At 45.0% G+C, this 22029-nt stretch overlaps 3 protein-coding genes across 7 annotated transcripts in view; all 3 read right to left on the bottom strand.

The window, feature by feature from the left end:
• rps6ka3b (ribosomal protein S6 kinase, polypeptide 3b) overlaps positions 1-4064 on the bottom strand; it is a 37152-nt gene extending 33088 nt beyond the window's left edge. Inside the window, exon 1 of the mRNA XM_019263630.2 lies at positions 3641-4064. Coding sequence (XP_019119175.1) covers positions 3641-3703 — 63 coding nt within the window. The 5' untranslated portion in view covers positions 3704-4064. The remainder of the gene's footprint in view (positions 1-3640) is intronic.
• A 2910-nt stretch (positions 4065-6974) lies between these two features.
• On the bottom strand, positions 6975-13979 carry pdha1b (pyruvate dehydrogenase E1 subunit alpha 1b). Of its 4 annotated transcripts, XM_027274446.1 has the most exons (12): positions 13792-13979; positions 12634-12654; positions 11556-11717; positions 10355-10420; positions 10102-10275; positions 9904-10030; positions 9731-9822; positions 9398-9646; positions 9031-9102; positions 8879-8946; positions 8657-8765; positions 6975-7446 (listed from the first exon to the last, which is right to left on the bottom strand). In XM_027274446.1, exons 1-12 carry the CDS (start codon positions 13849-13851, stop codon positions 7282-7284), a joined length of 1365 nt encoding a protein of 454 aa, XP_027130247.1. In that variant the 5' UTR covers positions 13852-13979; the 3' UTR covers positions 6975-7281. The 4 variants fall into 4 exon arrangements, with proteins under 4 accessions (XP_027130247.1, XP_027130248.1, XP_027130249.1 ...); XM_027274447.1 differs by lacking the exon at positions 12634-12654; XM_027274448.1 differs by lacking the exon at positions 11556-11717 and having other exon boundaries at positions 13792-13978.
• An 851-nt stretch (positions 13980-14830) lies between these two features.
• On the bottom strand, positions 14831-21448 carry acot9.1 (acyl-CoA thioesterase 9, tandem duplicate 1). 2 transcript variants are annotated; one of them, XM_027274450.1, is made up of 16 exons: positions 21267-21447; positions 19335-19441; positions 18745-18771; positions 18175-18220; positions 17744-17914; positions 17627-17664; positions 17440-17523; positions 17256-17359; positions 17113-17186; positions 16947-17014; positions 16754-16865; positions 16521-16611; positions 16157-16242; positions 15966-16053; positions 15331-15481; positions 14831-15259 (listed from the first exon to the last, which is right to left on the bottom strand). In XM_027274450.1, exons 1-16 carry the CDS (start codon positions 21278-21280, stop codon positions 15204-15206), a joined length of 1317 nt encoding a protein of 438 aa, XP_027130251.1. In that variant the 5' UTR covers positions 21281-21447; the 3' UTR covers positions 14831-15203. The 2 variants fall into 2 exon arrangements, with proteins under 2 accessions (XP_027130251.1, XP_027130252.1); XM_027274451.1 differs by lacking the exon at positions 18745-18771 and having other exon boundaries at positions 21267-21448.
• Between the last annotated feature and the right edge of the window lie 581 nt (positions 21449-22029).

Raw genomic sequence — 22029 nt, 5'->3', positions numbered from 1 at the left:
TGTTTCAGCCCAACTCAGGTCTGCCAATGATCTACGGAAGAAGCAGTACATCCAACATGCCGGCATATTTTTTGGCTTTAAAACAGCTGAGGGTGACGTTCGTCCGTGACGCTGTCACAGTTTTTGTATTTTGAAAACCTCGCCTCGGCTCCCAGTGACGGAGGAATCCAACCAGAGTGGGAGCTTCATCAGCAGCGACACTGAACTCTGCCCGCTTCTACGTCACCCACTCGCCCAAAAGCAAAAAAAACCCAAAACCCAGAAACAACAGATCTAAATTTGCATTACGTAAAGCAGATTAGCAGCCGGTCTGCTCCCCTGCTGGAACAGCAGCTGTGATTCAGACACTGATAGCACCGATACTACAACAATAACAACAATAAAAGTGATTATGGTGATTATTTACTTTGCCGGTAAGTGCAGCGGCGGGAGGATAAGCCTGAAATCTGCACAGCGGGGTGGAAGACAGATGAGAGAGAGGAGGTGATGGGTGGCACAGAGGAAGACTGAAGGATTACGATAAGGAAGATGGAAGCTGATCCGGGGATATGAACCATGCGGGCTCTCTCTGAAGACACCGTGTCGCCCAATATCCACCGCAAACCCTGGGAACTCTTCCATACGTCCACAGGAATATAAGAAACGCTGACTTTAACCATTCTTTGTCTTATTTGGATTTGGGGAGTGATCGTGCTCGAAGTTTTGGAAGCTGTTCCCACAATAAGAGGAGGACTTTGAACCGACCTTGAACCCAAATGAGCGATTATCGGTTCATGTTTGCAGGCAGCGAACGTAAAAACCTGTTTTAAGTTAGAAGTAACACTTTGTTACCTACAGCTACGGACAGCAGATGGCGGTCCACTCCCAGTTTGGACCAGTAAAAGTAGAAAACAGGGCCACTGGGCACGTCTCCGTCAGCGGAGATCGGTTGTTTTGGTCGGTTCTCCACGCGACTTCAAACCCCACCAGCAGCATTTGGGAAGCGTGTTGCCCACCAGACTTTCTCGTTAACTTTCTCAGATTTGGTTTGTGCTTCTAAATATGTTCAGTGGTTTTCCTTTTGGCTGTTTGTGTGCCCTAACGTCCCGTCGACTCCGTGCTGGGTGGAATTTGGAGGTAGGCAAACCCAAGAAGATCAATATCAGTCTAAGTGTACACTATATTTAGAAGATTTCCAACCCTTCCTGACAGGAAACTCAATCCATCTCCAACGTCTCCAAACTCTATTAACAAAAAAAACCTTATTTCACCTCACACAACGCGGGTCGACTAACCTTGTCACACGTCAAACAAACCGACCAATGGAGGCAGCGGTGGCACCAGAAACTGCCATGATCCGTGAGGTAAAATTACATTTCTGTCAATGAAGTCTGGAGGCTTTGAAGGGAGCGTCGATCGATAGACAAGCTTCAGTTTCCCGGTGGAAAGGAGCCGTCTGACAGGAAGGTAGAGCTGCTTCTTCATGGGGCATGCCGACCGCCATCTACTGTGGGTAACACACCACGTACAACCCGAACAACCCGAACTAGGTCGAAACAAACTGCCTCTGTGAACTCCAACTCTAACAGTATCCTCGCCAACTTGTGAACTAACACAGCTCAGGTCTTTACTTTACACCACAATGTATTAATAAGATCTGCTACTATTCCAGAAACTTGTATTGCTACTTGAGTACTGAAAAATGATACTTCAGCTGGACTCTGGTAGGACTACATTTTTCCAGCCCTGCTTGTCAGGTTGGTGTTGATCGTGCATGACTAGATTAAGTTACAAGACGAGCAAGAAGAAGACGTAGACGTGCAAGAAGAAGAAGTATGCACAATAATGGTGCAGTAGATTTGATATTAAACTGAATATTTGAGTTTCAGTTCTCCGATTTAAGCGTCATCGAGACATTTTCTAATATTTTCTCACACTGAACATCCGTGTTCTCTGAAACGTTTCAGCTTCACGCTCATCTTTGTTGTTTCTGCATTTTCAACAGACGAGTGCAGCCGCTGCATCTACTCTTTGTGTGTTGAATGATTTTTGTCTTGAGGGCAAGCATCTCTCCTTCTTCTCCTTCATTCCACGACTGCTTCAGCGCTCACTCCTTTGTGTGTGTGTGTGTGTTTTTTCATGTGTGGTGGCCTAGAAAAAAAAAAAAAAAACGAGCTGGTACGACAGGCGTCACAGAGGGTGTGACGAACAAAGGTCAAAGGTCGGCGCCAGCCGCCACCCTCTTCTTATCGCGGTTGAAGGTGAGGTGGAGCGAGGCGGCGTGGGGAGAAACAGCGAGCAGGTACGAGCTTGTTGTCGAGAAGAAGAAAAAAGACACGCTGGCTGTGACTCAGTGCATTTTTGTGTTTGAGCCGATCGTGAATCAGGTTTGATTGTTCACGATCTGCCTACAGAGTGACACACACACACACACACACACACACACACACACACACACACACACACACACACACACAGCCATTTCTCCATGCAGCCCTTGTGACACCTCATACAGGAAGTGGACACACACACACACACACACACACACACACACACACACAGAGGCAGAGAAAGACGCAACTTCTTCCTGAATCATGCGGTCGTGGAGGCGCCGCCTCCTCCTGCTCTTTATCAAGATTCAAAAAGTTTGTAGGAAGGAAGGACGAGGAAAACACACACACACACACACACACACACACACACACACACACACACACACACACAGAGTGTGTGTGAGCTGGTTTTGTTTCATTTTTCTGATCCCACACTTTGGTTTTGCCCGTTTGCATCTGGAATCCTCCCAAAAAAATCTAAATGTTTCACACGTGGCTGCACCAACAATCACTTTAACACACTCACTTTGGCGTCACACACACACACACACACACACACACACAGCAACGACACTAATTCCCATTTATTGTGTAAATGAACGTTTTCAGTGTAATCTTTAATCTCAAACACAGTCTCTAATCTAAAGTGGATATGTTTTGGACTGTGGCACATTATGACACTCAGCCGTACGGAAACTACAGAGCGTTGCATCATGTGTGTGTGTGTGTGTGTTTGTGTCTAACAGTGTTTACGTCCCTGCAAGGTTTGAAATGTATCTTTAACTGAAAGGTGCATCATCTTTTGCATCACCTCAGACTCTGTGTGTCCTCGAACAGCACTTTAACACTCACAGCATGCAACAAAGGGGGATTATAGCACGTTAGTAAGAGTCTGTAATCATTTTAAGCTGCTTTGTCGTCATATTTTTAGAGCATTTTTTACACTTTGACATCAGCAAAGAGGATTTTTGTCTAATTTAATGCTTCAATATTTAATATTTTCTGTTTTTTTAATTAGTTCTAAGGATTTTTTGTCTAATTTAATGCTTCTATATTTAATATTTTGTGTTTTTTTTATTAGTTTTAAGGATTTTTGTCTAATTTAATGCTTCTATATTTAATATTTTGTGTTTTTTAATTAGTTTTATGTTTTTTTGTCTAATTTAATGCTTCTATATTTAATATTTTGTGTTTTTTTAATTAGTTTTAAAGATTTTTTGGGGTGTGTTGTGTTAAAATACCTGTCCCGAATGGTGCGTTCACGTTCCACATGGAAGTGCATGAACTGTCAAAGCTGAAGTGTGCGTGTCTGTGCGGGAGTGTCTCACCTCTCCATGCGGGCCCCCCAGCGGCATCTTCTGCCAGGGATCCGCCAGCTGGGCCAGGGGCATCTTGTCCGTCCTCTCCGGTACTTTTGTCTCTTCTTCTTTTTTTATTCCTCTTTTCTGCCCCGGCTTGTCGTCCCTCCCCTCGGTCGACACTTCTCGGTCCCGCCGGCTCCTTCCTTTAGTTTCTCTTTATTTGTTCCTACAGTTCCGCTGGCTCCTCTCTCCTCTCCTCTCTTCTTTATCTTCGTGTCGGTTATCAGAACCGAACCGAACCGAACCGAACCTCTGCGGAGCTCAGCGACCCACACAGCCGAGCACAGCCGAGCGAACACCTTCTAATTCCGGATCTGGCTGCGGCGCAGAGACCGCCCCTTCCTCCGGAGAGAGACAAACATGAGGAGGAGGAGGAAACACACACACACACACACACACACACACACACACACACACAGTTATCTCTCATCTGTTTCTCTCTCTCACTTCCGTTGTTGCCCAATATGGCGCCCGGTGTCGGCTTACCTGTCCGTCAGACCGCTGCGTCACTCCTGCGTCACGCGCCAGGAGGCGGAATCCGAAGGTAACAACGAGAGTGTGTGTGTGTGTGTGTGTGTGTGTGTGTGTGTGTGTGATGATTATATTCATCCATGGAGACCGAGCGGTGACTAATCCACAGATAATCAGCAGGAATGTGCTTAATTAATTAATTAATTAACTAGTCCAATTAATTAATTAATTAATTAGGGCATACACACAGAGCAGTGGAGGAGACACCTTCTACATTCTCCTGACACTTTGCAGCACAGGTCTGCTCCTCACTGTCACTGCCATTCATTTTCTGCACTCTGATTTAATTATATAAATCTATTTATTTACCTTTATAGTCTCATCGTCCTCCAACACAATCAGAGTCACTTTATTAATCCCTGAAGGGAAATAGTTTTTGTTACAGCAGCTCCCAAACGGTAAGTGACAGCAAGAAAACAAAACTTTAACACTATGAAACTATGCAATAAGTCAATCTAAAACCTAAAGAGTTTAGTCTTTGTACAGAGAACACACTGATTGTTAAAGTGCAGAATGCATGTGTGGCAGATTTCACTGATGTTTTGCACAAACCAGTTCAGTATCTGCTGGACTGGACTTGCAGTGTGTGATATCTTGAGGAGCAGTTGTTCAGACTGATGCTCACAGGTAGGACAGACTGTGTGTGGAGCCAGCAGTCTGTCAGCAGCTTTAAAGCTGCAGTGTGTCAGATTCAGGGCCTCTATTTTCATTCATAACTAACTAAACAATTCAAAATGAGAATATTTATTTATTTATTTATATTTCTTTTATATGCACGGTGGGAGCGGGTCGTCTTCAGTGGAAGTCGCAGGGTGGAAAACACCGTGTTTCTACAGACAAACTAAATACAGACATCATAAAGTGTTTGTTTCTCCACGGGCGAGGGTGAAGAGACTGCAATGAACACGCAACTGAGCCAAAACGACACTGGACCTAATACCAACCAACTAGTCCAATAATTCAGTCACATTACTTTGCACTACCTCAGTACCGTTATATAGATATAATATATTTATATATATAATATATATTATATCTATATATATATATTATCTATATCATATATATATATATATATGTACTTTTGATTTAGTTTTCTGTCTGTGCAGGTTTAGTTTAACGTCTCTGTAGATTACACAGTAGCTGCTGCTGCATCTTTTCCACACAAAATTCACTAAACACTTAAAAACACTTTGAGAGGAGTCCACACAAAATTCACTAAACACTTAAAAACACTTTGAGAGGAGTACTTCTCACTACTTGTGTACTTTTACTTCATTTTGAAATCTTTTACTTGGAGTACTGCAGTACATTTTAGACGGTGGTATTTAAAGGAACTGAGTACTTCTTCCACCTCAGTGACGCATGACGTGGTCTAATCTTTGTTATGGGTGTAACTAAGTACATTTACTCAAGTGCTGCACATATTTGAGGTACTTGTACTTGAGCTTCTACATTTATCTCAGCTTTAGTTACTAGTTACTTTGATTTCGTGTCTAAAACATCAGTTTCCGATTCACTGTAGCGACAGTGAAGTCTGTACATGGACTTGTTGTACTTCTGCTGTGATCCTTATCAGAGCAACACTTCCTTCCTCTGTTCAGCTGTGATGTTTGGTCGCCATGACATCAGTAAACAGACGCCGACTTCACAGCCCGGTGGTGTCATCTAGTGGTCAGTGATGGAGGGAGTATAGAAGACAACAGTGTGAACTTTAAGTTAGAACCTGAAGCGGTTCTTCATGGGGAACCGTCTATTCAGGTTCTGCATTAAACATTCATTAGTCAGGTGTTCAAACTGTTTTTATCAAAACCAGGTCACAGTGTTCAAAGAGTGACTTCAAGAACTTGAACCGGTTCTCTAGAGAACCTTTAAAAGGAGAAAAAATTATTAAACATAGAAAAGGTTCTTCAAAAGTTCTGCAGTCGACTTCCTAAAAGAACCTTAAAGGATAAAAAAGGTTCTCCGGAGAACTTCAAGAATCTGATGTTATATAAACGTTAAGTGATGCTGTTCCACCCGACTCATTTCATGTTTGTTGTTTCATGTGAGTAAAAGAAGTTTTTCTGTTTTCAGTCAACAGAAGCACACACGGTCATTTATTTACACACCTTTCTGTATTTATTTATTTAACAGTCTCAGCACACAGACAGACACATAAATAGTCAAGTAAAGCTTCACATTTGTACAAGTTCAGGTTCAGTAACAGTAAACTTTGCTGTGGAGAACAGAGCGGTACGACATGACGGAGAGAATCAGTTACTCCTCACAGATTTTCACCATGTGTGACATTTAACAGACACTAGTTAGATTTTAAGCATCTTCTAACTTCTTTCAAACTTACTAGTTTAACATCCTCGCGTAGGTAGAGATGTGGGAAGTTCACGTGCTCCAGCGTGGCTGGTAAGTGTTGGAACGAGCCAAAACCTTTTCTGAATGTTAAATATTTAGAGATTCAATTAACTGTTTGTTGATTTCTTTATTATTCATCCACATATTCCTCACAGGGTGAAGTACACACAGTGTGTACCTTCAGAGCAGAGGTGGAGGAGCTACTCCAGTAACAGTATGACTACTTCAAGTCAAAGTACGGCCCGTCTCATGATATATTATTATAGGAGTCTAATCATTAATGAATCACTTTAATGCTGGTAAAGGTGGAGCTCATGATAAATACTTTAGATTCTGCTGCATAGCTTCAAACTAAATCTAATATTTTGTGCGTTTCAAACTTTCCTCTGAAATGTAGTCGAGTATAACGTAACATAAATAAAGTAACTCTAAAATCGTACTGAAGTACTTCAGTAAACGTTTCCACCGCTGCCTTAACTCAACATCCTGACGTCTCTAAAACTGCTTAAAGTCAAACAGGCGAGAGCTTTAAGAGAGGCGGACATTATTCATGTTTAAAAGCGGAAAATAAAAAGTGAAAGTGCTGCGTTTTGTGCGTATGTTCTGCAGTTTACAAAGAATATATATAATCTATATAAACTATAAATAAGCACTGAGTCCCGTTAAGGTGCGGAATGCTGAAGGTTTTTGGGTGCAGCTGGAGGACTCTTCTTCTGATGGAGGTCTTAGCTGACGGACTTCAGCGTGGACCACGGGTGCGTCCCGCGGACCTCCAGCGGCGGGCTGTTGTGGAAGATGTGGTTGCAGAGCTCCTCCAGCGGCGGCTCTGGATCGGACGTGGCGAACTGAGCCGCCTCCTCCACCTCCTTACGGATCGCTACGTCGATTTCCTGTCAGGACAGAAAGGTTAATCTCAGATTATATCATCCTGAATCAGGTAGTTCTCACGTGAACTGCAAATCCTCAACGACGAGGTAACTCGTCGTTGAGGACTACGTGAGGACTACGTGAGAACTACGTCTACAAAGAACAAGACCACTCAGATCTTCAAGAAATTCAGGCGCAGCGACGCTCAAACTAAAATGTTTGTGAACATTAATGTGAAAGAAGTCACAAGCTGAAATCTGAGGATAAAGCTGCAGATTGAACATCAAGTCCACCGCACGTCGGAAAGGTTTAACTCGTATCAAGACTCAGCGGACCATCGATGAAGACGACACACATGTAGCACAGTGAAGACTGGCTTTAGCACCTCCTGGTCTGGACCTTCCTTTGTTTTCTTCCCTACAGACTTCATCTTGTTTGTTTGCAGGTGTCTAAGTACATCAGCACGCCGCCACGCTTCAATAAACTCTGCAACCTCTGACCTGGACTTGACACTATACCAGACTAAGTATCGCGATACTATACCAGACTAAGTATCGCGATACTATACCAGACTAAGTATCGCGGTTCCGGGTATTATCGCGATACTGCTGCCTTTTTTGAATTTGTATTTTTATGAACTGTATGTATTTGTACAAGTTATAAACACTTATTAATTACTAATGTTGTTTGGTGGATGATAAACATAATACTGCTGGAGTAAGAATTAGACTGAAAGTTTATTTTTTAAGCTAAATTACTGTTGCCACTGACGACGATGTGGCGGCAGACTCGCCGCTCGGGCCCGGTGCTTCTGCCACGGTGAGTATGTTGTCCCGTGTTTGTGTCTGGGCGAGACAGAACTTTAGCTTGTTGTTTTGTTCTGAAGCGGAGCTGTCTTCATGGAGTTTGAACAGCCAATCATCTAACAGACCGTGTGTGGAAACAGCCTATCATATCCCCGGACGTCACCAGTAACAGACAAACAGCCAATCATTCAGCAGCTGTGGAGGTCGGTTGCAGTTGGTTTGTTTACATGCAATGAGAAGCCGAGAGGAGAGCAGAGATCGCCATGTAGTCCCAGTAATCCACGGTAGGACCGTCGTGTAAAATATCTAGTATAGTAGGAACTGCTACGATCTGGCACCGTGCAACTCTGTTCACACTGCAGGTTCTTATATGAACTGTAGAGGTGTGTGTGTGTGTGTGTGTGTGTGTGTGTGTGTGTGTGTTCACCTTGAACTCCTCTACAGACGCCATGTTGTTGCTGAGCATGCGGTCTTTCAGCAGAGAGATGGGGTCACTCTTACTGCGCACTTCCTGAATCTCATCACGGGTGCGGTAGCTGCAGGAAGTTACATCGGTTAGAACAAAAAGGGAAGGACACACACAAACACAGAGACATGTTTAATATCTGACTGACTCGATGTGCAGAAAGGTCACACTGCTGCTGCTCACCTGACACCTGGGTCACTCATGCTGTGTCCATGGTAACGGTAGGTCTGCAGCTCCATTACGATGGGACCCTGAAGCAGTAGAGAGGAGTGAGGACGGTTCAGGACAGCAGCAGGTGGACTTCTAAACTAACAAACTCTCTGATCTCAGCTCACCTTTCCAGACCTGCAGTGGTCTGCAGCGAACCTCGTGGCCTCTCTGACACACAGGACGTCCATCCCGTCCACCTGAGAGAGAAACAGCAGCGTTAAATCAGCTGCAGAGGGAGTGACGCACACGGTGATGCATGTTTCCAAGGAGAACGTGTTTGTGTGCAGTATCATACATGAACATCAGACAGCTGTATGGATGCTCACACCTGCAACTGCCAGGACGGACATCAGCGTCCTCCTGTTGTAGTCTAGGTCCATACAGGCCAGCTGCAGCGTACGGCCAGCAGACACGCTGCAGCTACCGCCCAAGACCCAAAATGTGTCGCCACGAGCTGTAAAGCTCAGACGAAAGACTGTCTAAGTGTCTCACTCTGATTCCCGGCACGTAGTCTCCTCTCTTGTAGTACTCGGTGCTGGCTGAAGCCCTCTCCATCGACGTCCCCATGCCGTACTGGTTGTTCTCGCAGATGAAGATGCACGGCAGCTTCCACAGGGCCGCCATGTTGAACGTCTCAAACAGCTGGCCCTGATTGGCTGCTCCGTCTCCGTAGAGTGCGACACACACCTGGTTGTTGCCTTGGTACTGGCAGGCCAGGGCGATGCCGGCTCCTAGAGGAACCTGGACGGGTCACGGCCGAGTTATGAACCGACACTTGTGACGTTTAACGGCGACTTAGAATGGATTTTGTTAATTTGCGTTTACCTGCGCCCCCACGATGCCGTTACCGCCGTAGAAGTGTGGAGCGTACATGTGCATGGAGCCTCCTTTGCCTTTGGCCACGCCGCCTTTACGCCCTGAGGAGGAGACAAAGACGAGGAGTGACGCCACTGCAGGAATCTAAGAGTCGACCATGTGGTTTTTTAAATCTCTCTCACCCGTGAGCTCAGCCAGGATCTCCTTAATGGGCACGCCGCGGGTGTACGTGTATCCGTGGGCGCGGTAGGCGGTGATGAGGTGATCGGAGGGGTTGATGGCGGCCTCTATGCCTGCTGCACACGCTTCCTGCAGGAGAAGACGAGCGTTAAGACAGGCAGGCAGGAGATAAAGTTAAAGTCAAAGTGAGGCATCCTCACCTGTCCGTCGTACAGGTGACAGAAGCCTCGGATGATCTTCTGCTTGTACAGCTGATCAGCTTTGAGCTCCATGCGCCTCACGGTCTGCATGACTCGGTAATACTTCAGGCCGTCCTCCCGAGTCAGCTCCGCCTGCACCGGGGGGCCGTCCTCCAGGCGGTGCACGTCGCATTTCTACTGGCCAGAAAGTCTAAAGTTTATTTAACAGAAAAGGTTTCAAGATTTTTCTTCTTTGATTTTTGTCTCCACCAACCTTGATGTCAAAGGTCGCATGAGGGGTGAAGTCGGCGAAGGAGCGGGAGACGACGACTCTGGCACCCTGTGACAAAAGAAACACGTCAAACGTTGGTCATACAAAAAACACACGACTCACAATCACGGACACGTAACAACAAGGAAAGCACACAAGTCTTCCACTCAGGCGGCGTGAGGGCTGCCCTCCTCGTCACAGCGGGTGGAGGCTCAGTGAGGATAAGAGGGCGGGAAGACACCGGACAAATATTCACCAACAGGAGTAAACGATGTTCGAAACCACAGCTGGAGTCCAAGCCCTCTTTTTACCCACAAGTCCAGACCTGCGAGTTGTCGTCGCAATAAACGACGACTCATTCTAGGAAAATATTTGCAGGACTGGGCGATATTTCCAATATTATGTCGACTTTCTGTGATCGACTGATTTTAAAGAAGAAATTCACAGATTGGTCGGCGGTCGTGCACCGACATACTAATAAATAAAGACAGAGGCCTTCTGACTGAATCAAGTTTGAGTTCATACTGGCCGATAATCAACCGGCTCTAGAATCTGATGTTGTCCAACTCAAGCCGGAGCTCATTTTACTTAAACCAACAAAAGACTTTAAAGCCCCGAGAGGCCTCGCTGAGTTATTTATCTGAACCGTCAGCGTCTCACTGCCTGAGATCCTCGATGTTTCATTCCTGGCTGTCCAAATATATCCATAAAAAAGAAAGAGCTCCAAAACTGCAGCGACCTCTCTGAGAAGATCAGAGCTGCGAACTCTGTGTGAACCTTTAAAAACGCACGTTTAGCTGACAGTTTATTCACATTTTATTCTAGTTTTTATTGATTTATTGCTTTTAACTTCTCGTTGTTATTGTGGCTTCAATTCGAAGCGTCACAAACGCGTCCTCGTAACAGATCGAGCTCCGCCTGCTGACGGTGAAGTCTGTCAGAAGTTAGTGAGTAAACCTCGACTTTGTTTTAACACGATGAGTTAAAAACGACCAGACAAGTCGTCGACATGCATCCTGATAGTCGATAAATCAGCCGTGAGGTTCGGCTGCTTCACAACAGGCAAATGTTAGTTTGAGTCATCAGCTGTGACTTTGCTGTGATCTTCAGTTAGTCTCAGACCAGAAGGACCCAGAACCAAGAAGGAAACAACAACGTGACCCCTGTTAGTGATCAGACATGGAAGACGCCGCCTGGTTCTTACTGCTCCGTCTGTCCGGTCGGCGTGGACGCTAACTAACTCTGCAGCAGGCGCTCTAGTACTGACTGGAGGCGGGTCGGGTGGTTGTCGCCGAGCCTTTGCCGAGACGGACGCCGCCGACGCCGGTGAGGTTAGACTGACGTACTCTGACAGGTCAATCAGCAACTGAAGGGGAGGGGGGGGAACACAGGAGCCAACCAATCAGAACAGAGCACAGCCCGGCCAGAGCAGCTGTACATGGTGATGATGATGATGATGAAGAGGAGGCGTCTACAGGTGGAAAACAAAAAAACAGAAACAGCAGAAGCAGCTGACAGACACAGGAGGAGCTCGATCGTCCTCAGGTTGTTGTGGACGGAGATCTTTGGTTAAATGTGATGAACTTCAGTCTGATTTAATTTATCAGTTCATGCCACAAACGTATCAGATGATTAATTTTATCACAACATGAACTGACGTCATCTCAAACATTTATCGTCACAATAAACGCTGAATAAATCTAAATAAAAAAGGAGATAATTTAAAATCCATCGTCAGACGCCAGCTGCTCGTCTGTTTGACATCATTACAAATTCAATGATTGAGTTTAGGACTGTTTGACAGACTGATGAACTCTGATGAGGATTATTTTATATGAAAACTAAATAATCTGAATGACACTCGCAGGATTAGACATGACATGACTCCATGACATTTTTAAATAGATTAAAAACAGACCTCACACATTCAGTCGACTGACAGTTATTTATTTACTTTGGCACCAACAAGCCGACTTGTTACTTTTAATAAATCAGAAAATAAAAGTTGCATGTTGAGATGTTGTTTAATGACACTTGGATCTTTTAACAGACGTTACTTGAAGTCTACATTCTGAACACAGCAGATAATATTTGGTAACAAAGACTCTGACTTCATTAAACACTCCCTCTCAGGACTCAAACACTGTAAACGTTGAATACGAGCTTTAACTGTGCGACCACAGATGAGATTATTTTTATTAAAACATCGTCGTGTAAAGAAAATGTAAAATAAACACACAGGACTGATGCTGAGCATGCAGAGGGAGGAGCAGGCGGCTTACCTCGGACACTGTCTGGGCTCCCTGAGGAGAGGAGAGGCAGGAAGGAAGGAGGGAGAGGAGACATAAATATGAAGTGTGGAGGGCGTGAAGCCGGAGGGACAGAGCAAAGCAACAAACAGAGATCCTGCAGCCGGTCACACGTTTGTTTTTAGGATCAGACTTCATCATTAAAGCTGCTGAACAAACGACGTGCTGCTGCTGCGAGCACCGTGAACATCGATGAGTCTGAACTGAAACCAAACCCTGCATTCACACGTGGGTCAATTTATAATTTCACGTCACGTTGTGAAGATCCGAGCGTGTGGTTCTGACGTCCTGATTAAATATTCTCAGAACACTGCGTTAAGAAGTTTAGTCACTGCTTAATTAAACATTAATTTGAGCATTATATAATTTAATTTGACATAAACTGTGGATGAATCATAACTGTACATGATGCTGTTTAACAAACCACAGCAGGTCACTGATGTTCTTCTAAATAAAGATAAACAAAGACTTCATTAAGAATCATCATCACTTCCACGCAGAATAAAAATGTTTTAAATCAGTTCAAACATTCTGTGACTGTCAGAGTTTGACTGACTCTGTTAAAGGTCAAACAGGCACAGAGATGATTATCAGTCACGTCGGCAACATAAAGTTGACTGAGTCACATTGCTGATTTATTTGGAACGCAGATGTGCACGCAAAGGTCAGAGGTCAAAGGTCAGAGGTCAGGGTGGAACAGCCCATTAAATATGAACCAATCAGCAAACAGGAAAGTTACAGACAGAGAGAGACAGACAGATACAGGTCTGTCTGTCTGAGAGTGTCCCCCTGTCTCTGTCTGTCTGTCTGTCTGTCCTGGTGACGTCGGTGAGGTCACGTGGTTGCGATCAGCAGACGCGCCACCTGTGACGTCACCAAACTTCACACCGGACCTTTAACGTTTTTAACGCGCGGCACGTGTGACGTCACAGGTAACACAATTTATTTTCAGCCTCGTGCGGTATTTAAAAAAAATTAAAATAAAAATCAAACCGGATATTGGCGCGAGTATCGATCACACATCGGTGCATTACACACACACAGTTAGCCACCATGCTAACATGCTAACAGCCTCGTGCTAAGCTAAGCTAACAGTTAGCATGGTGGCTAACAGTTAGCATCGTCTCTCACCACAGTCCGTCCAGTGATCCTGCAGAGCGCGTGAGACAGCACGGCCAACATGTTCTTCATGCCACGGAGACCAGACAGGACCGAACAGGACCGGACCAAAACAAAACAAACCGGACCGGACTGAGAGGATTAACGGCTGTGTTAGTGTCCGTCTGAGAAGGAACCGGGGAACACGGACTGCAGCCAACATTGGTTCCGCCCTTATATAGCGGCTCTGATTAAAAAAAATAAAAATATAAATAAATCAAGGACAGAACAGACCGCGATAAAAGGCAGATTTTAAAAATCTAATCATAATACATTTTATTTCATAGCCGCCTTACAATAAATAAATAACAGAAACAAACAAAAAGAACCATAAAAGAAAACAACTTTAAAAACTGGTTAAAATAGGACAATGCAACTGAATCAGATGGAAAAAGGCGATTTTCATTTTAAACAGGAGGGTTTGAGAGCAGACTTCAATTGTGAGTGAGTTGATTTTTCTTATGACGGGTTCAGAGTTCAGAGACAGATGCTGGGTCTGCAGAGGGAGGGATGTACTGGTTATATTAATATATATAAACAGCAGCAGACTAATGATAGAGATGCACATGAGCATGAGTAGATTATTTCATAATGTTTATGTATTAAAATAACACAAACTAAACAGTGAGAACAGTTTCTAACTTCCAGGTAAAGCTCCTGACTCTGTGTCAGTGTCAGCTGTGGATCACAGTGAGAGGAAACTGTTCCTGTGTCAGGTTCTGCTGCAGAGTTCAGACGTGTGCTGGATCTGCAGAGATCATGAATGGAGAGTCGACGCTGACCTCTGCAGTCTGTTCATGTCTCTTTGAGCAGGTCGAGCTTCCTGAGCTGCTGCAGGAATATTAGATGAAGGCTTTATTTGTCATTGTAAACAACGAAACAACGAAACTGCAACACCAGTCTGTGCACACATATAATATTTATGTTTCTATCCTCATCACGGCTGAGAGGCGCGGTACACTGGCTCATCACAGTCACATCACACACGATGAAAGCAAAGGACACGTCGACATAAATATGAATTCTTTTATTGCGTTGGAGTAAATAAACATTTTAAAGTCAGGAAGCAGAAACACCCTCAGAGAAACATTCAGGATGAAAAGTAACGTAAAGCCGAGTGTTTGTGTTTTTGTGCGTACAAGCGACGAGCGAATGTAAAAAATGTAACATACAGTGAAGTCAGAGCTGTCACCATGGTAACAAGACAAAGAGTGACTACAATGTAAAAGCTGTCTGTTGTACTGTGACTGTAAACCACCAATAAAGTAACAGGAAACAGGTCACCATGTGACACACACACACACACACACACACACACACGCACACACACGCACACACACACACACACTGGAAGGCTTTGGTAGGCAGCAGACGTGTCGTCACTCTCAGTGCTCCACCGTCTGGTTAAAGTGTCTCTTCCCGTCCAGGTACAGCATCGACTCTGTGAGACAGACGGACACGTAATCAGACAACTGTTTGAGTGTGTGTGTGTGTGTGTGTGTGTGATCTCACCTCCGTATGTATTCGGAATGATGTTCGGGACGTCGCGGTCGGAGACAAACGTGTAGTGGAAGACGTTGGTGGTGTTGTGTTGACGGGTCAGCGGGTCGAACACCTCGCTGTGAACTCTGACCTGGATGTGCTTCCCCTGAGTGTAACACACCTGAAACACACACACACACACACACACAGAACAAGATGTAACATCATCCCACTGGAGTTGTGTTTGAGTTCCTCTGGTCAATCTAAGTCCAATAGTTTCTCTTTTGTTTTAGCTCAATTTTTGGTCTCCACCACCTGCAGAGGAACTATCTGGCTCCATAGCTGCTAAATGCTCCATGATGGTGGAAGTACAGTTGTTTCTACAGCAGGTTTTAGAGCCTGTTGATGGAAACAAGGCTGAAGATCTGCCAGAGGAACCAGAGGAAGGACACAAAGCTGCTGCAGGCAGAAGAAATGTTTAAAAATCAAGAAGTTGAGGATCCAACAAGACAAATTCTACCTAATGGATCAAATTTACAATCCCAAAGCGAGCAGACTTTGTAGGACTCCACTGCTGTTTCACATTCCTGCATGTAGGCTGCAAACATGCATGTAAGTGTCCTCAAAGACGCCGATCAGATCCAAACGGACACAATCTGTCTGACCTGTGACGAGAGCAGCAGCAGCGAGCCGATCTCCACGGGCTTCTGGAAGAGGATGTCGTCAACGGCGACCAGACTCGGGCGACATCCTCTGCAGCAGCACATGGAGGGACGGACGGACGGCAAAGACTTTTAACATCGCGTGTTAATAATCATTTGTTTGAATGTGATGTTTCTTTCTTTAAAGCTCTCACCCGAAGGAGCAGGCGTTGGCCCAGCCTAACTCGTACGCTTTCCTCATCAGGAAACCTCCAAAGATCCTGTTGAAGATGTTCCTCTCCTGGTCACACACACACACACACACACACACACACACTGTGAATGTGGCTGGTGTCCCAGCATTGAAGGTCAGTACAGTTACTATAGTGTGTATTTGGATTTCCAGCAGGTGGCAGCGTGAGCGAGCCGATGAACTCTGTGAGACTTCTTAAGACGAACTCATGTCTGAGGATCTTTGGAGCCGACCAAGCCAAGCTGCCGTCAGTCCAGCTGATCGATCCTCCAATAACGATCGATCAGGTGTGATCATATCATGATGATTCCTCTCCTTCCTCTCACCTGAGGATGGCAGATCTCCAGTCCTTTCAGTTTGGCATCTTCCATCCACACCGAGTTTGGAGGCAGGACTCTGCTGCGGAAACTGACCGTCCTGCAAAAGAAGAAGTAGAAGAAGATGTTTAAACAGCTGAACACAAATGATCCTTGGATTCTGCACAATTTACTCCAAGTGATGAACGTGACAAAGACTTTCATGAAGCACTGTCCACACTTGGAGGATGTTTGTGTCGTACTTTGTGTCCAGCGTGTTGAGGAACAGACTGTGCACGACCTTCCTCTCCTCGTCTGTCGGAGCCACCTTCAGCAGCGACGCGGTGCTGAGCTCCACGCGGCGAGATTTATTCGCTGGAAAAGACACAAAGTACACACATGGCATGAAAAGGATCGTGACATCTCGGTAACCAAAGCTGTGTCACCATCTCACACCTTCTCCTTCCTGGAAGAGTTTCTCGTCCTCCGGACCTTCTGGCTTCAGCGGGTTTACAAAAGCTGCCCTGAAATAAAAGAAGGAGACAGTTTATTACTTTAAAGACATTTTCCTGATTATGTTTACGTAGTTTTACTGAAGGAACATCTTCATTCTGCCTCCTACCTCTTGTTTTCTGGATCCCGGGCCACCATGACGAACGTAGCATCCAGAACTGGAGCATAAGCTCCGTTACAGTACTGAAAGAAGAGTCACAGTGTTAAGATTCGTCCTGGTACATCCCGGATTTGCCTTCACAGACCGTCTACCTGTGACATGTGCATCTTGGCTTCAATCGAGGTCTTTCCCACCCACGTCACGTGACCCGTGAACTTGATGTCGCAGTCAGGATAGACGGTGTGCTGCCTCATGTCTGCCCAACAGGAAAACACAGCATGAAAACATAAACTTAATATTTGTACTGAGTAAATGTCCAATACGAGAGAGTCTTACCGATTTTATCCACCAGGGCGGTGACGATGGACAGAGGAGACCTCTTCAGTTCAGGGTTGTGGGTGTGAGAGTAAGAGATGAGGACTGAGGCGACACGAAGAAAAGGTTTGTTTAGTCTGTGTGTGTGTGTGTGTGTGTGCGTGTGTGTGTGTGTGTGTGTGTGTGTGTGTGTGTGTCCTGGTGTTACCTGCCAAACTGTCCAAGTCCTCCAGGATTCTACCAAACCTGGAAAGAGACAGACGACGAGTTAGAGGAAGTCTGTTAATCCAAACACGTATATGTGTGTGTGTGTGTGTGTGTGTACCTGACGGTGTTGTGGTACGTCAGGTACTTCTCTCTGAGCTGTGGCTCGGAGCCCAGAGGCAGGTGAACCTCCAGGTAGCTGTCCTTCATGGTTTTGGCTGGGAGGTCCTTCTGAGAGTTTGCCAACATGTTGGACAGCGACACGCGCTCCGTCATGGCCTGCTGGTGGTCGCTGCAGACGAGAGCGTTCAACATAAACCGTTAAAGTTAATTCAGTCACACAGAGTTTAAATGTTCAGCTTAAATAAGTTTCATTATTGGAATAAAGTCTGTCAGCTCAGGTGAGGCTGAATTTGTCGACACACACACACACAGACATCTTTACTTTAACAAGTAACTGTAACTGTGTGTTGTCCGATATTTCTACATCTAGTCGAAGTCATCACACGCGATAACAAAGGACCTCGGGGATCCGTTCTCTCGGTTCAGTACCTCCAGTTGGTGGAAGCTCCCACGATTTCTCTCAGCCTGTTTCGCACTGAAAAACACAAAAGTAACAATCAGATGTGTGTGTGTGTGTGTGTGTGTGTGTGTGTGTGTGTGTGTGCGTGTGTGCGTGCTCGAGGAGTGAAAGCACTAAAAGTTCAAGGCTAGATGTTTCATATTGTCTCTGTCACCAAAGTTGTGGAGCTCTCTGTCATTTAAACGTTGCCACAGATCTGATAATGACTGAAACATCCTGAATTAACGCTGAAGCCTTCAAACTGTGAGACAAGATGAAACAACACAAAGACTAAAGAAGCGGCAGCATATGACGTGGGAAGAAGAAGGTTAACAGACGACCAGCGAAGGCTGCAGGGAGGTTTAGCTCTGCGGCGAAGCAGGAGGAGGAATGTCAAATCCAGAACGGTGCACAGTGACAAGCTGCCGCACATGAAACAAGGTGTGCTTCAGGTAAAAGACCGTGGATGTTCAGAAAACATGCAGGAGGTAATCAACATGCATGAATCAGAAAGAGATTAGTAATTAGGATTTGTCTCGGATTTGTTCACCAGCACACACCATTCGACACGTGTAAGAGTGGATTTCCTGTGAAGAGACAAAAATGATGAGAAGATTTGAATTTGCATGTGTGCAGTCTGTGGCTTTGCCGCCCTGACTGTTCACTCTTTTCTTGAATTTGTCACGTAAAAAAACGAAGATCAATAGACCCTGAAGGCACCACGATCACTTGAGGGACATTCATGCAGGGTCGGGAAATGGTGACTTTATAAATATGAACACCTGAGAAACCTGAAACTGAATGTTGAGTCATTTCCATCCCTGAGTTTCACCTGACAGGATATGTTAATCTCTGATCTAAAGGGATGTAGGGATCAGACGGGCCTGCAGCAGAGTCTTCACCTGCAGCGGTCAGACAGTGCAGTCCGGTGGCTTCTTCATAATTTGGTGTCTTTGTTAGTTTTAAGCTCGTTACTGAACACCTGTAATTTAATGAGTTCATGTTTATGTTGTCATATCCTCTGAAATCACTGCAATGCAAAACAGAAAACTAAACTTCCTGTTGAATCACACAGCACGCAACCGATCTCCAACTAAACCGGGCGCAGCCAACCAGCTCGAACAGGACGCACGGTTTGTCATGGTCTTACCATCGATCATGTCTGGCGCCCTGCCCGGCGTCCTGCCCTGCTTCAACGCGCCCCCCGTGCAGAACGACCTGGTCGTCATGGACGCGGCGGACCGCAGCAACAGGAACCTGCAAAAAAAAACAAACAGACATGCATCTTCTAAATTTAACCATCCGAAGACATCTGTCTGTTTTTAATCCTGCAGTGAACAGCTGAGCAGACAGACACACAGACAGACAGGCAGACAGACAGACAGACACACACAGACAGACAGGCAGACACATCTTGCCACTGCACCTTATTTACCTGTTTATCTTCTATCTTTTTATACAGTATTTTATTCTATCTATCTATCTATCTATCTATCTATCTATCTATCTATCTATCTATCTATCTATCTATCGATCTTTAAAGAAACCCTTGAATAAGGAGGACTGTAGCAGAATATCAATGTTAAGTTGATTTATATATAGTAATATAAGCAATATATTATATATAGTAATATAGTAGTAGTAGTATAGTGAATTCGGAGTAGATAGTATATAGAGTGAGTATATAGTATAATATAGTAGTATATAGTAAAGTCGTATGTATAAGATAGCGTAGTAATATAGATCTAGTATCTAGTATCGTCGTACTCTAGTAAATTAGTATAATAGTAGTAGTAATAGATGTATAATCGTCATTCGTAGCCGTCGTTACGTATATGGTCTCTAGTATAGAGTCAGTAGATATAGTTTCCGATAAGTATGTACTAGTACGTAGTCGTATAGTCGTAAGTGCAGTCTCGTCATTAGTATATAGTTCTGTGATATCGTCCTTAGTATCGTACGTTTAGTATAGTTATTAGTATATAGTAGTCGTATCTAAGATCAGTAGGCCAGTCTATAGTCGCTAGTACAGTAGATCGTAGATAGTCGATAGTATAGAATAGTAGCCGTATAATAGTACTAAAGTATATAGTCCAGTATACTAGTCCTCGTCGCCGTCGATAGGCTAAGTGATCTAGGCGCAGTATAGCGTCATCCGTATCGAGTCGCATCGATAGTACTCGGCATAACGCATACACTCGTAAGCGCCAGTATCTAGTCTACTAGATCTCTCACCCCGGGAGCAGTAGAGAGTATATTAGTATATACAGTACAGTATATAGTATCTAGTCTAAGTCGCAGTCTTCGGTCTAATCGTAATTAGTCGTCGGTCTACGCGTCTCTCGTCTAGCGTAGCGTTAGCCGCGGCCGCGCTACGTCGACTAGGTATCTCGGTCCGCGGATTACGTCTCAGTAGTCATCGCTCGTATCTCGTATCTCGGGTGCGTCTATAGTCTATCGTCTCGGCTCGGCGCTCTCGTCTCGATCGGCCGGACTCTCGTCTATCGTCCTCTCAAGGTCGCCGTCTCGGTATCTGTAGTCGTCTCTCGTCACTCCTCGTGCTCTTGGTCTCAGTGGCCGTCCTTATCGATCTCGTCGCCTATCTCGTATCGCTCGTCGTCTCTATCTCTCGTCCTCTCGGCTACCAAATAGTAGCAGTCCTATAGTACTAATCGTCGTCGTATCTCAGTCCTCTCGGTAAATATCGTCTATCGTGGCAGATATATAGATAGGAGCAGTATATAGTATATAGTAGTAGTATATAGTATATAGTATATAGTAGTAGTATATATTATATATTAGCAGTACTGTGTTGGTTTGAACACTCCCTTCATGCACACTATGAGCTCCACCCTGTTTGGGCCTGTCTCACTGCTACGCCTCATTTCTTCACCTAAACTTCTCCAACCACAGAACCGGGACAGATCACTAACCCGGGTAACTCACAGGGCCGCTAGTTAGCCCGAGTTAACCTGCTTTAAAGGTGCTGACGGTGAGCAGAGCTCCAGGTAAACGTCCCGTGCAGCAGACACGTTACAGCCGGGCAGGGCTCTGACTTCACGGGCTCTGTGAGCACACTGACCTCGGTGAGAGCATCGCAGTGTCCGGAGGGTAAACGCTGAACTTCGGTCCAAAAAAAAAAGCCGGTGCTCCGTTAAAGTACAGAGAGAAGTGATTTCCTCTTCAGGTGGCGAAACGGGGCAAGGTGCCAAACAGAACCACAGGCTGCATTCCGTGTCGGTGTGAGGCCACGCCCACTGCCACGTGACGTGACGCACGCTCCGTAGGTGGATTTACCTCCCTGAGTACAGCCTGACAGGCACCAGGCTGAAAACACCCCTGTGCATCACACAGCAAACACTAACTCAGGCAGAGTGGGCTGTGGATCATGTTATAAAAAATATAATGTGTGTTTCCTGTCTTTGCATGTCTCGTGCACGTCCTTTATTTGGACTGTGTTTTGCTGAGGATGGCAGGGAGAGATAATTATAAATCAGTAGTTCAAGGACAGGAGAGACAAGGACGTGAAAAACAGGCCTGAGAAGTGTCGTTTTGATACATAATGTTCATTACTGAGCAGAAAACCAAAAAGGAATGTTATGATATTATCTGTATCAGGTGAGAGGTTAGAGCTCCTCAGGGAGCCTTTTCTCTGTAAACCCCTTCTGTTTGTTAAACGCTCCTTCTTGTACAAGAATAATAAATTAAACTTAAACATTGATACTCTGAATACAGTCCTTCTTATTCAAGGGTTTTCTTTAAAGATAGATAGATAGATAGATAGATAGATAGATAGATAGATAGGTAAATAAGGTGCAGTGAGAAGATGATGGTAATAGTACTGA

This window comes from Larimichthys crocea, chromosome XXIII, assembly GCF_000972845.2.
Source record: "Larimichthys crocea isolate SSNF chromosome XXIII, L_crocea_2.0, whole genome shotgun sequence".
In the NCBI taxonomy this organism is placed as follows: domain Eukaryota; kingdom Metazoa; phylum Chordata; class Actinopteri; family Sciaenidae; genus Larimichthys; species Larimichthys crocea.
The sequence above is the reverse complement of the archived record's forward strand: the minus strand, read 5'-3'. Positions and strand labels throughout refer to the sequence as shown.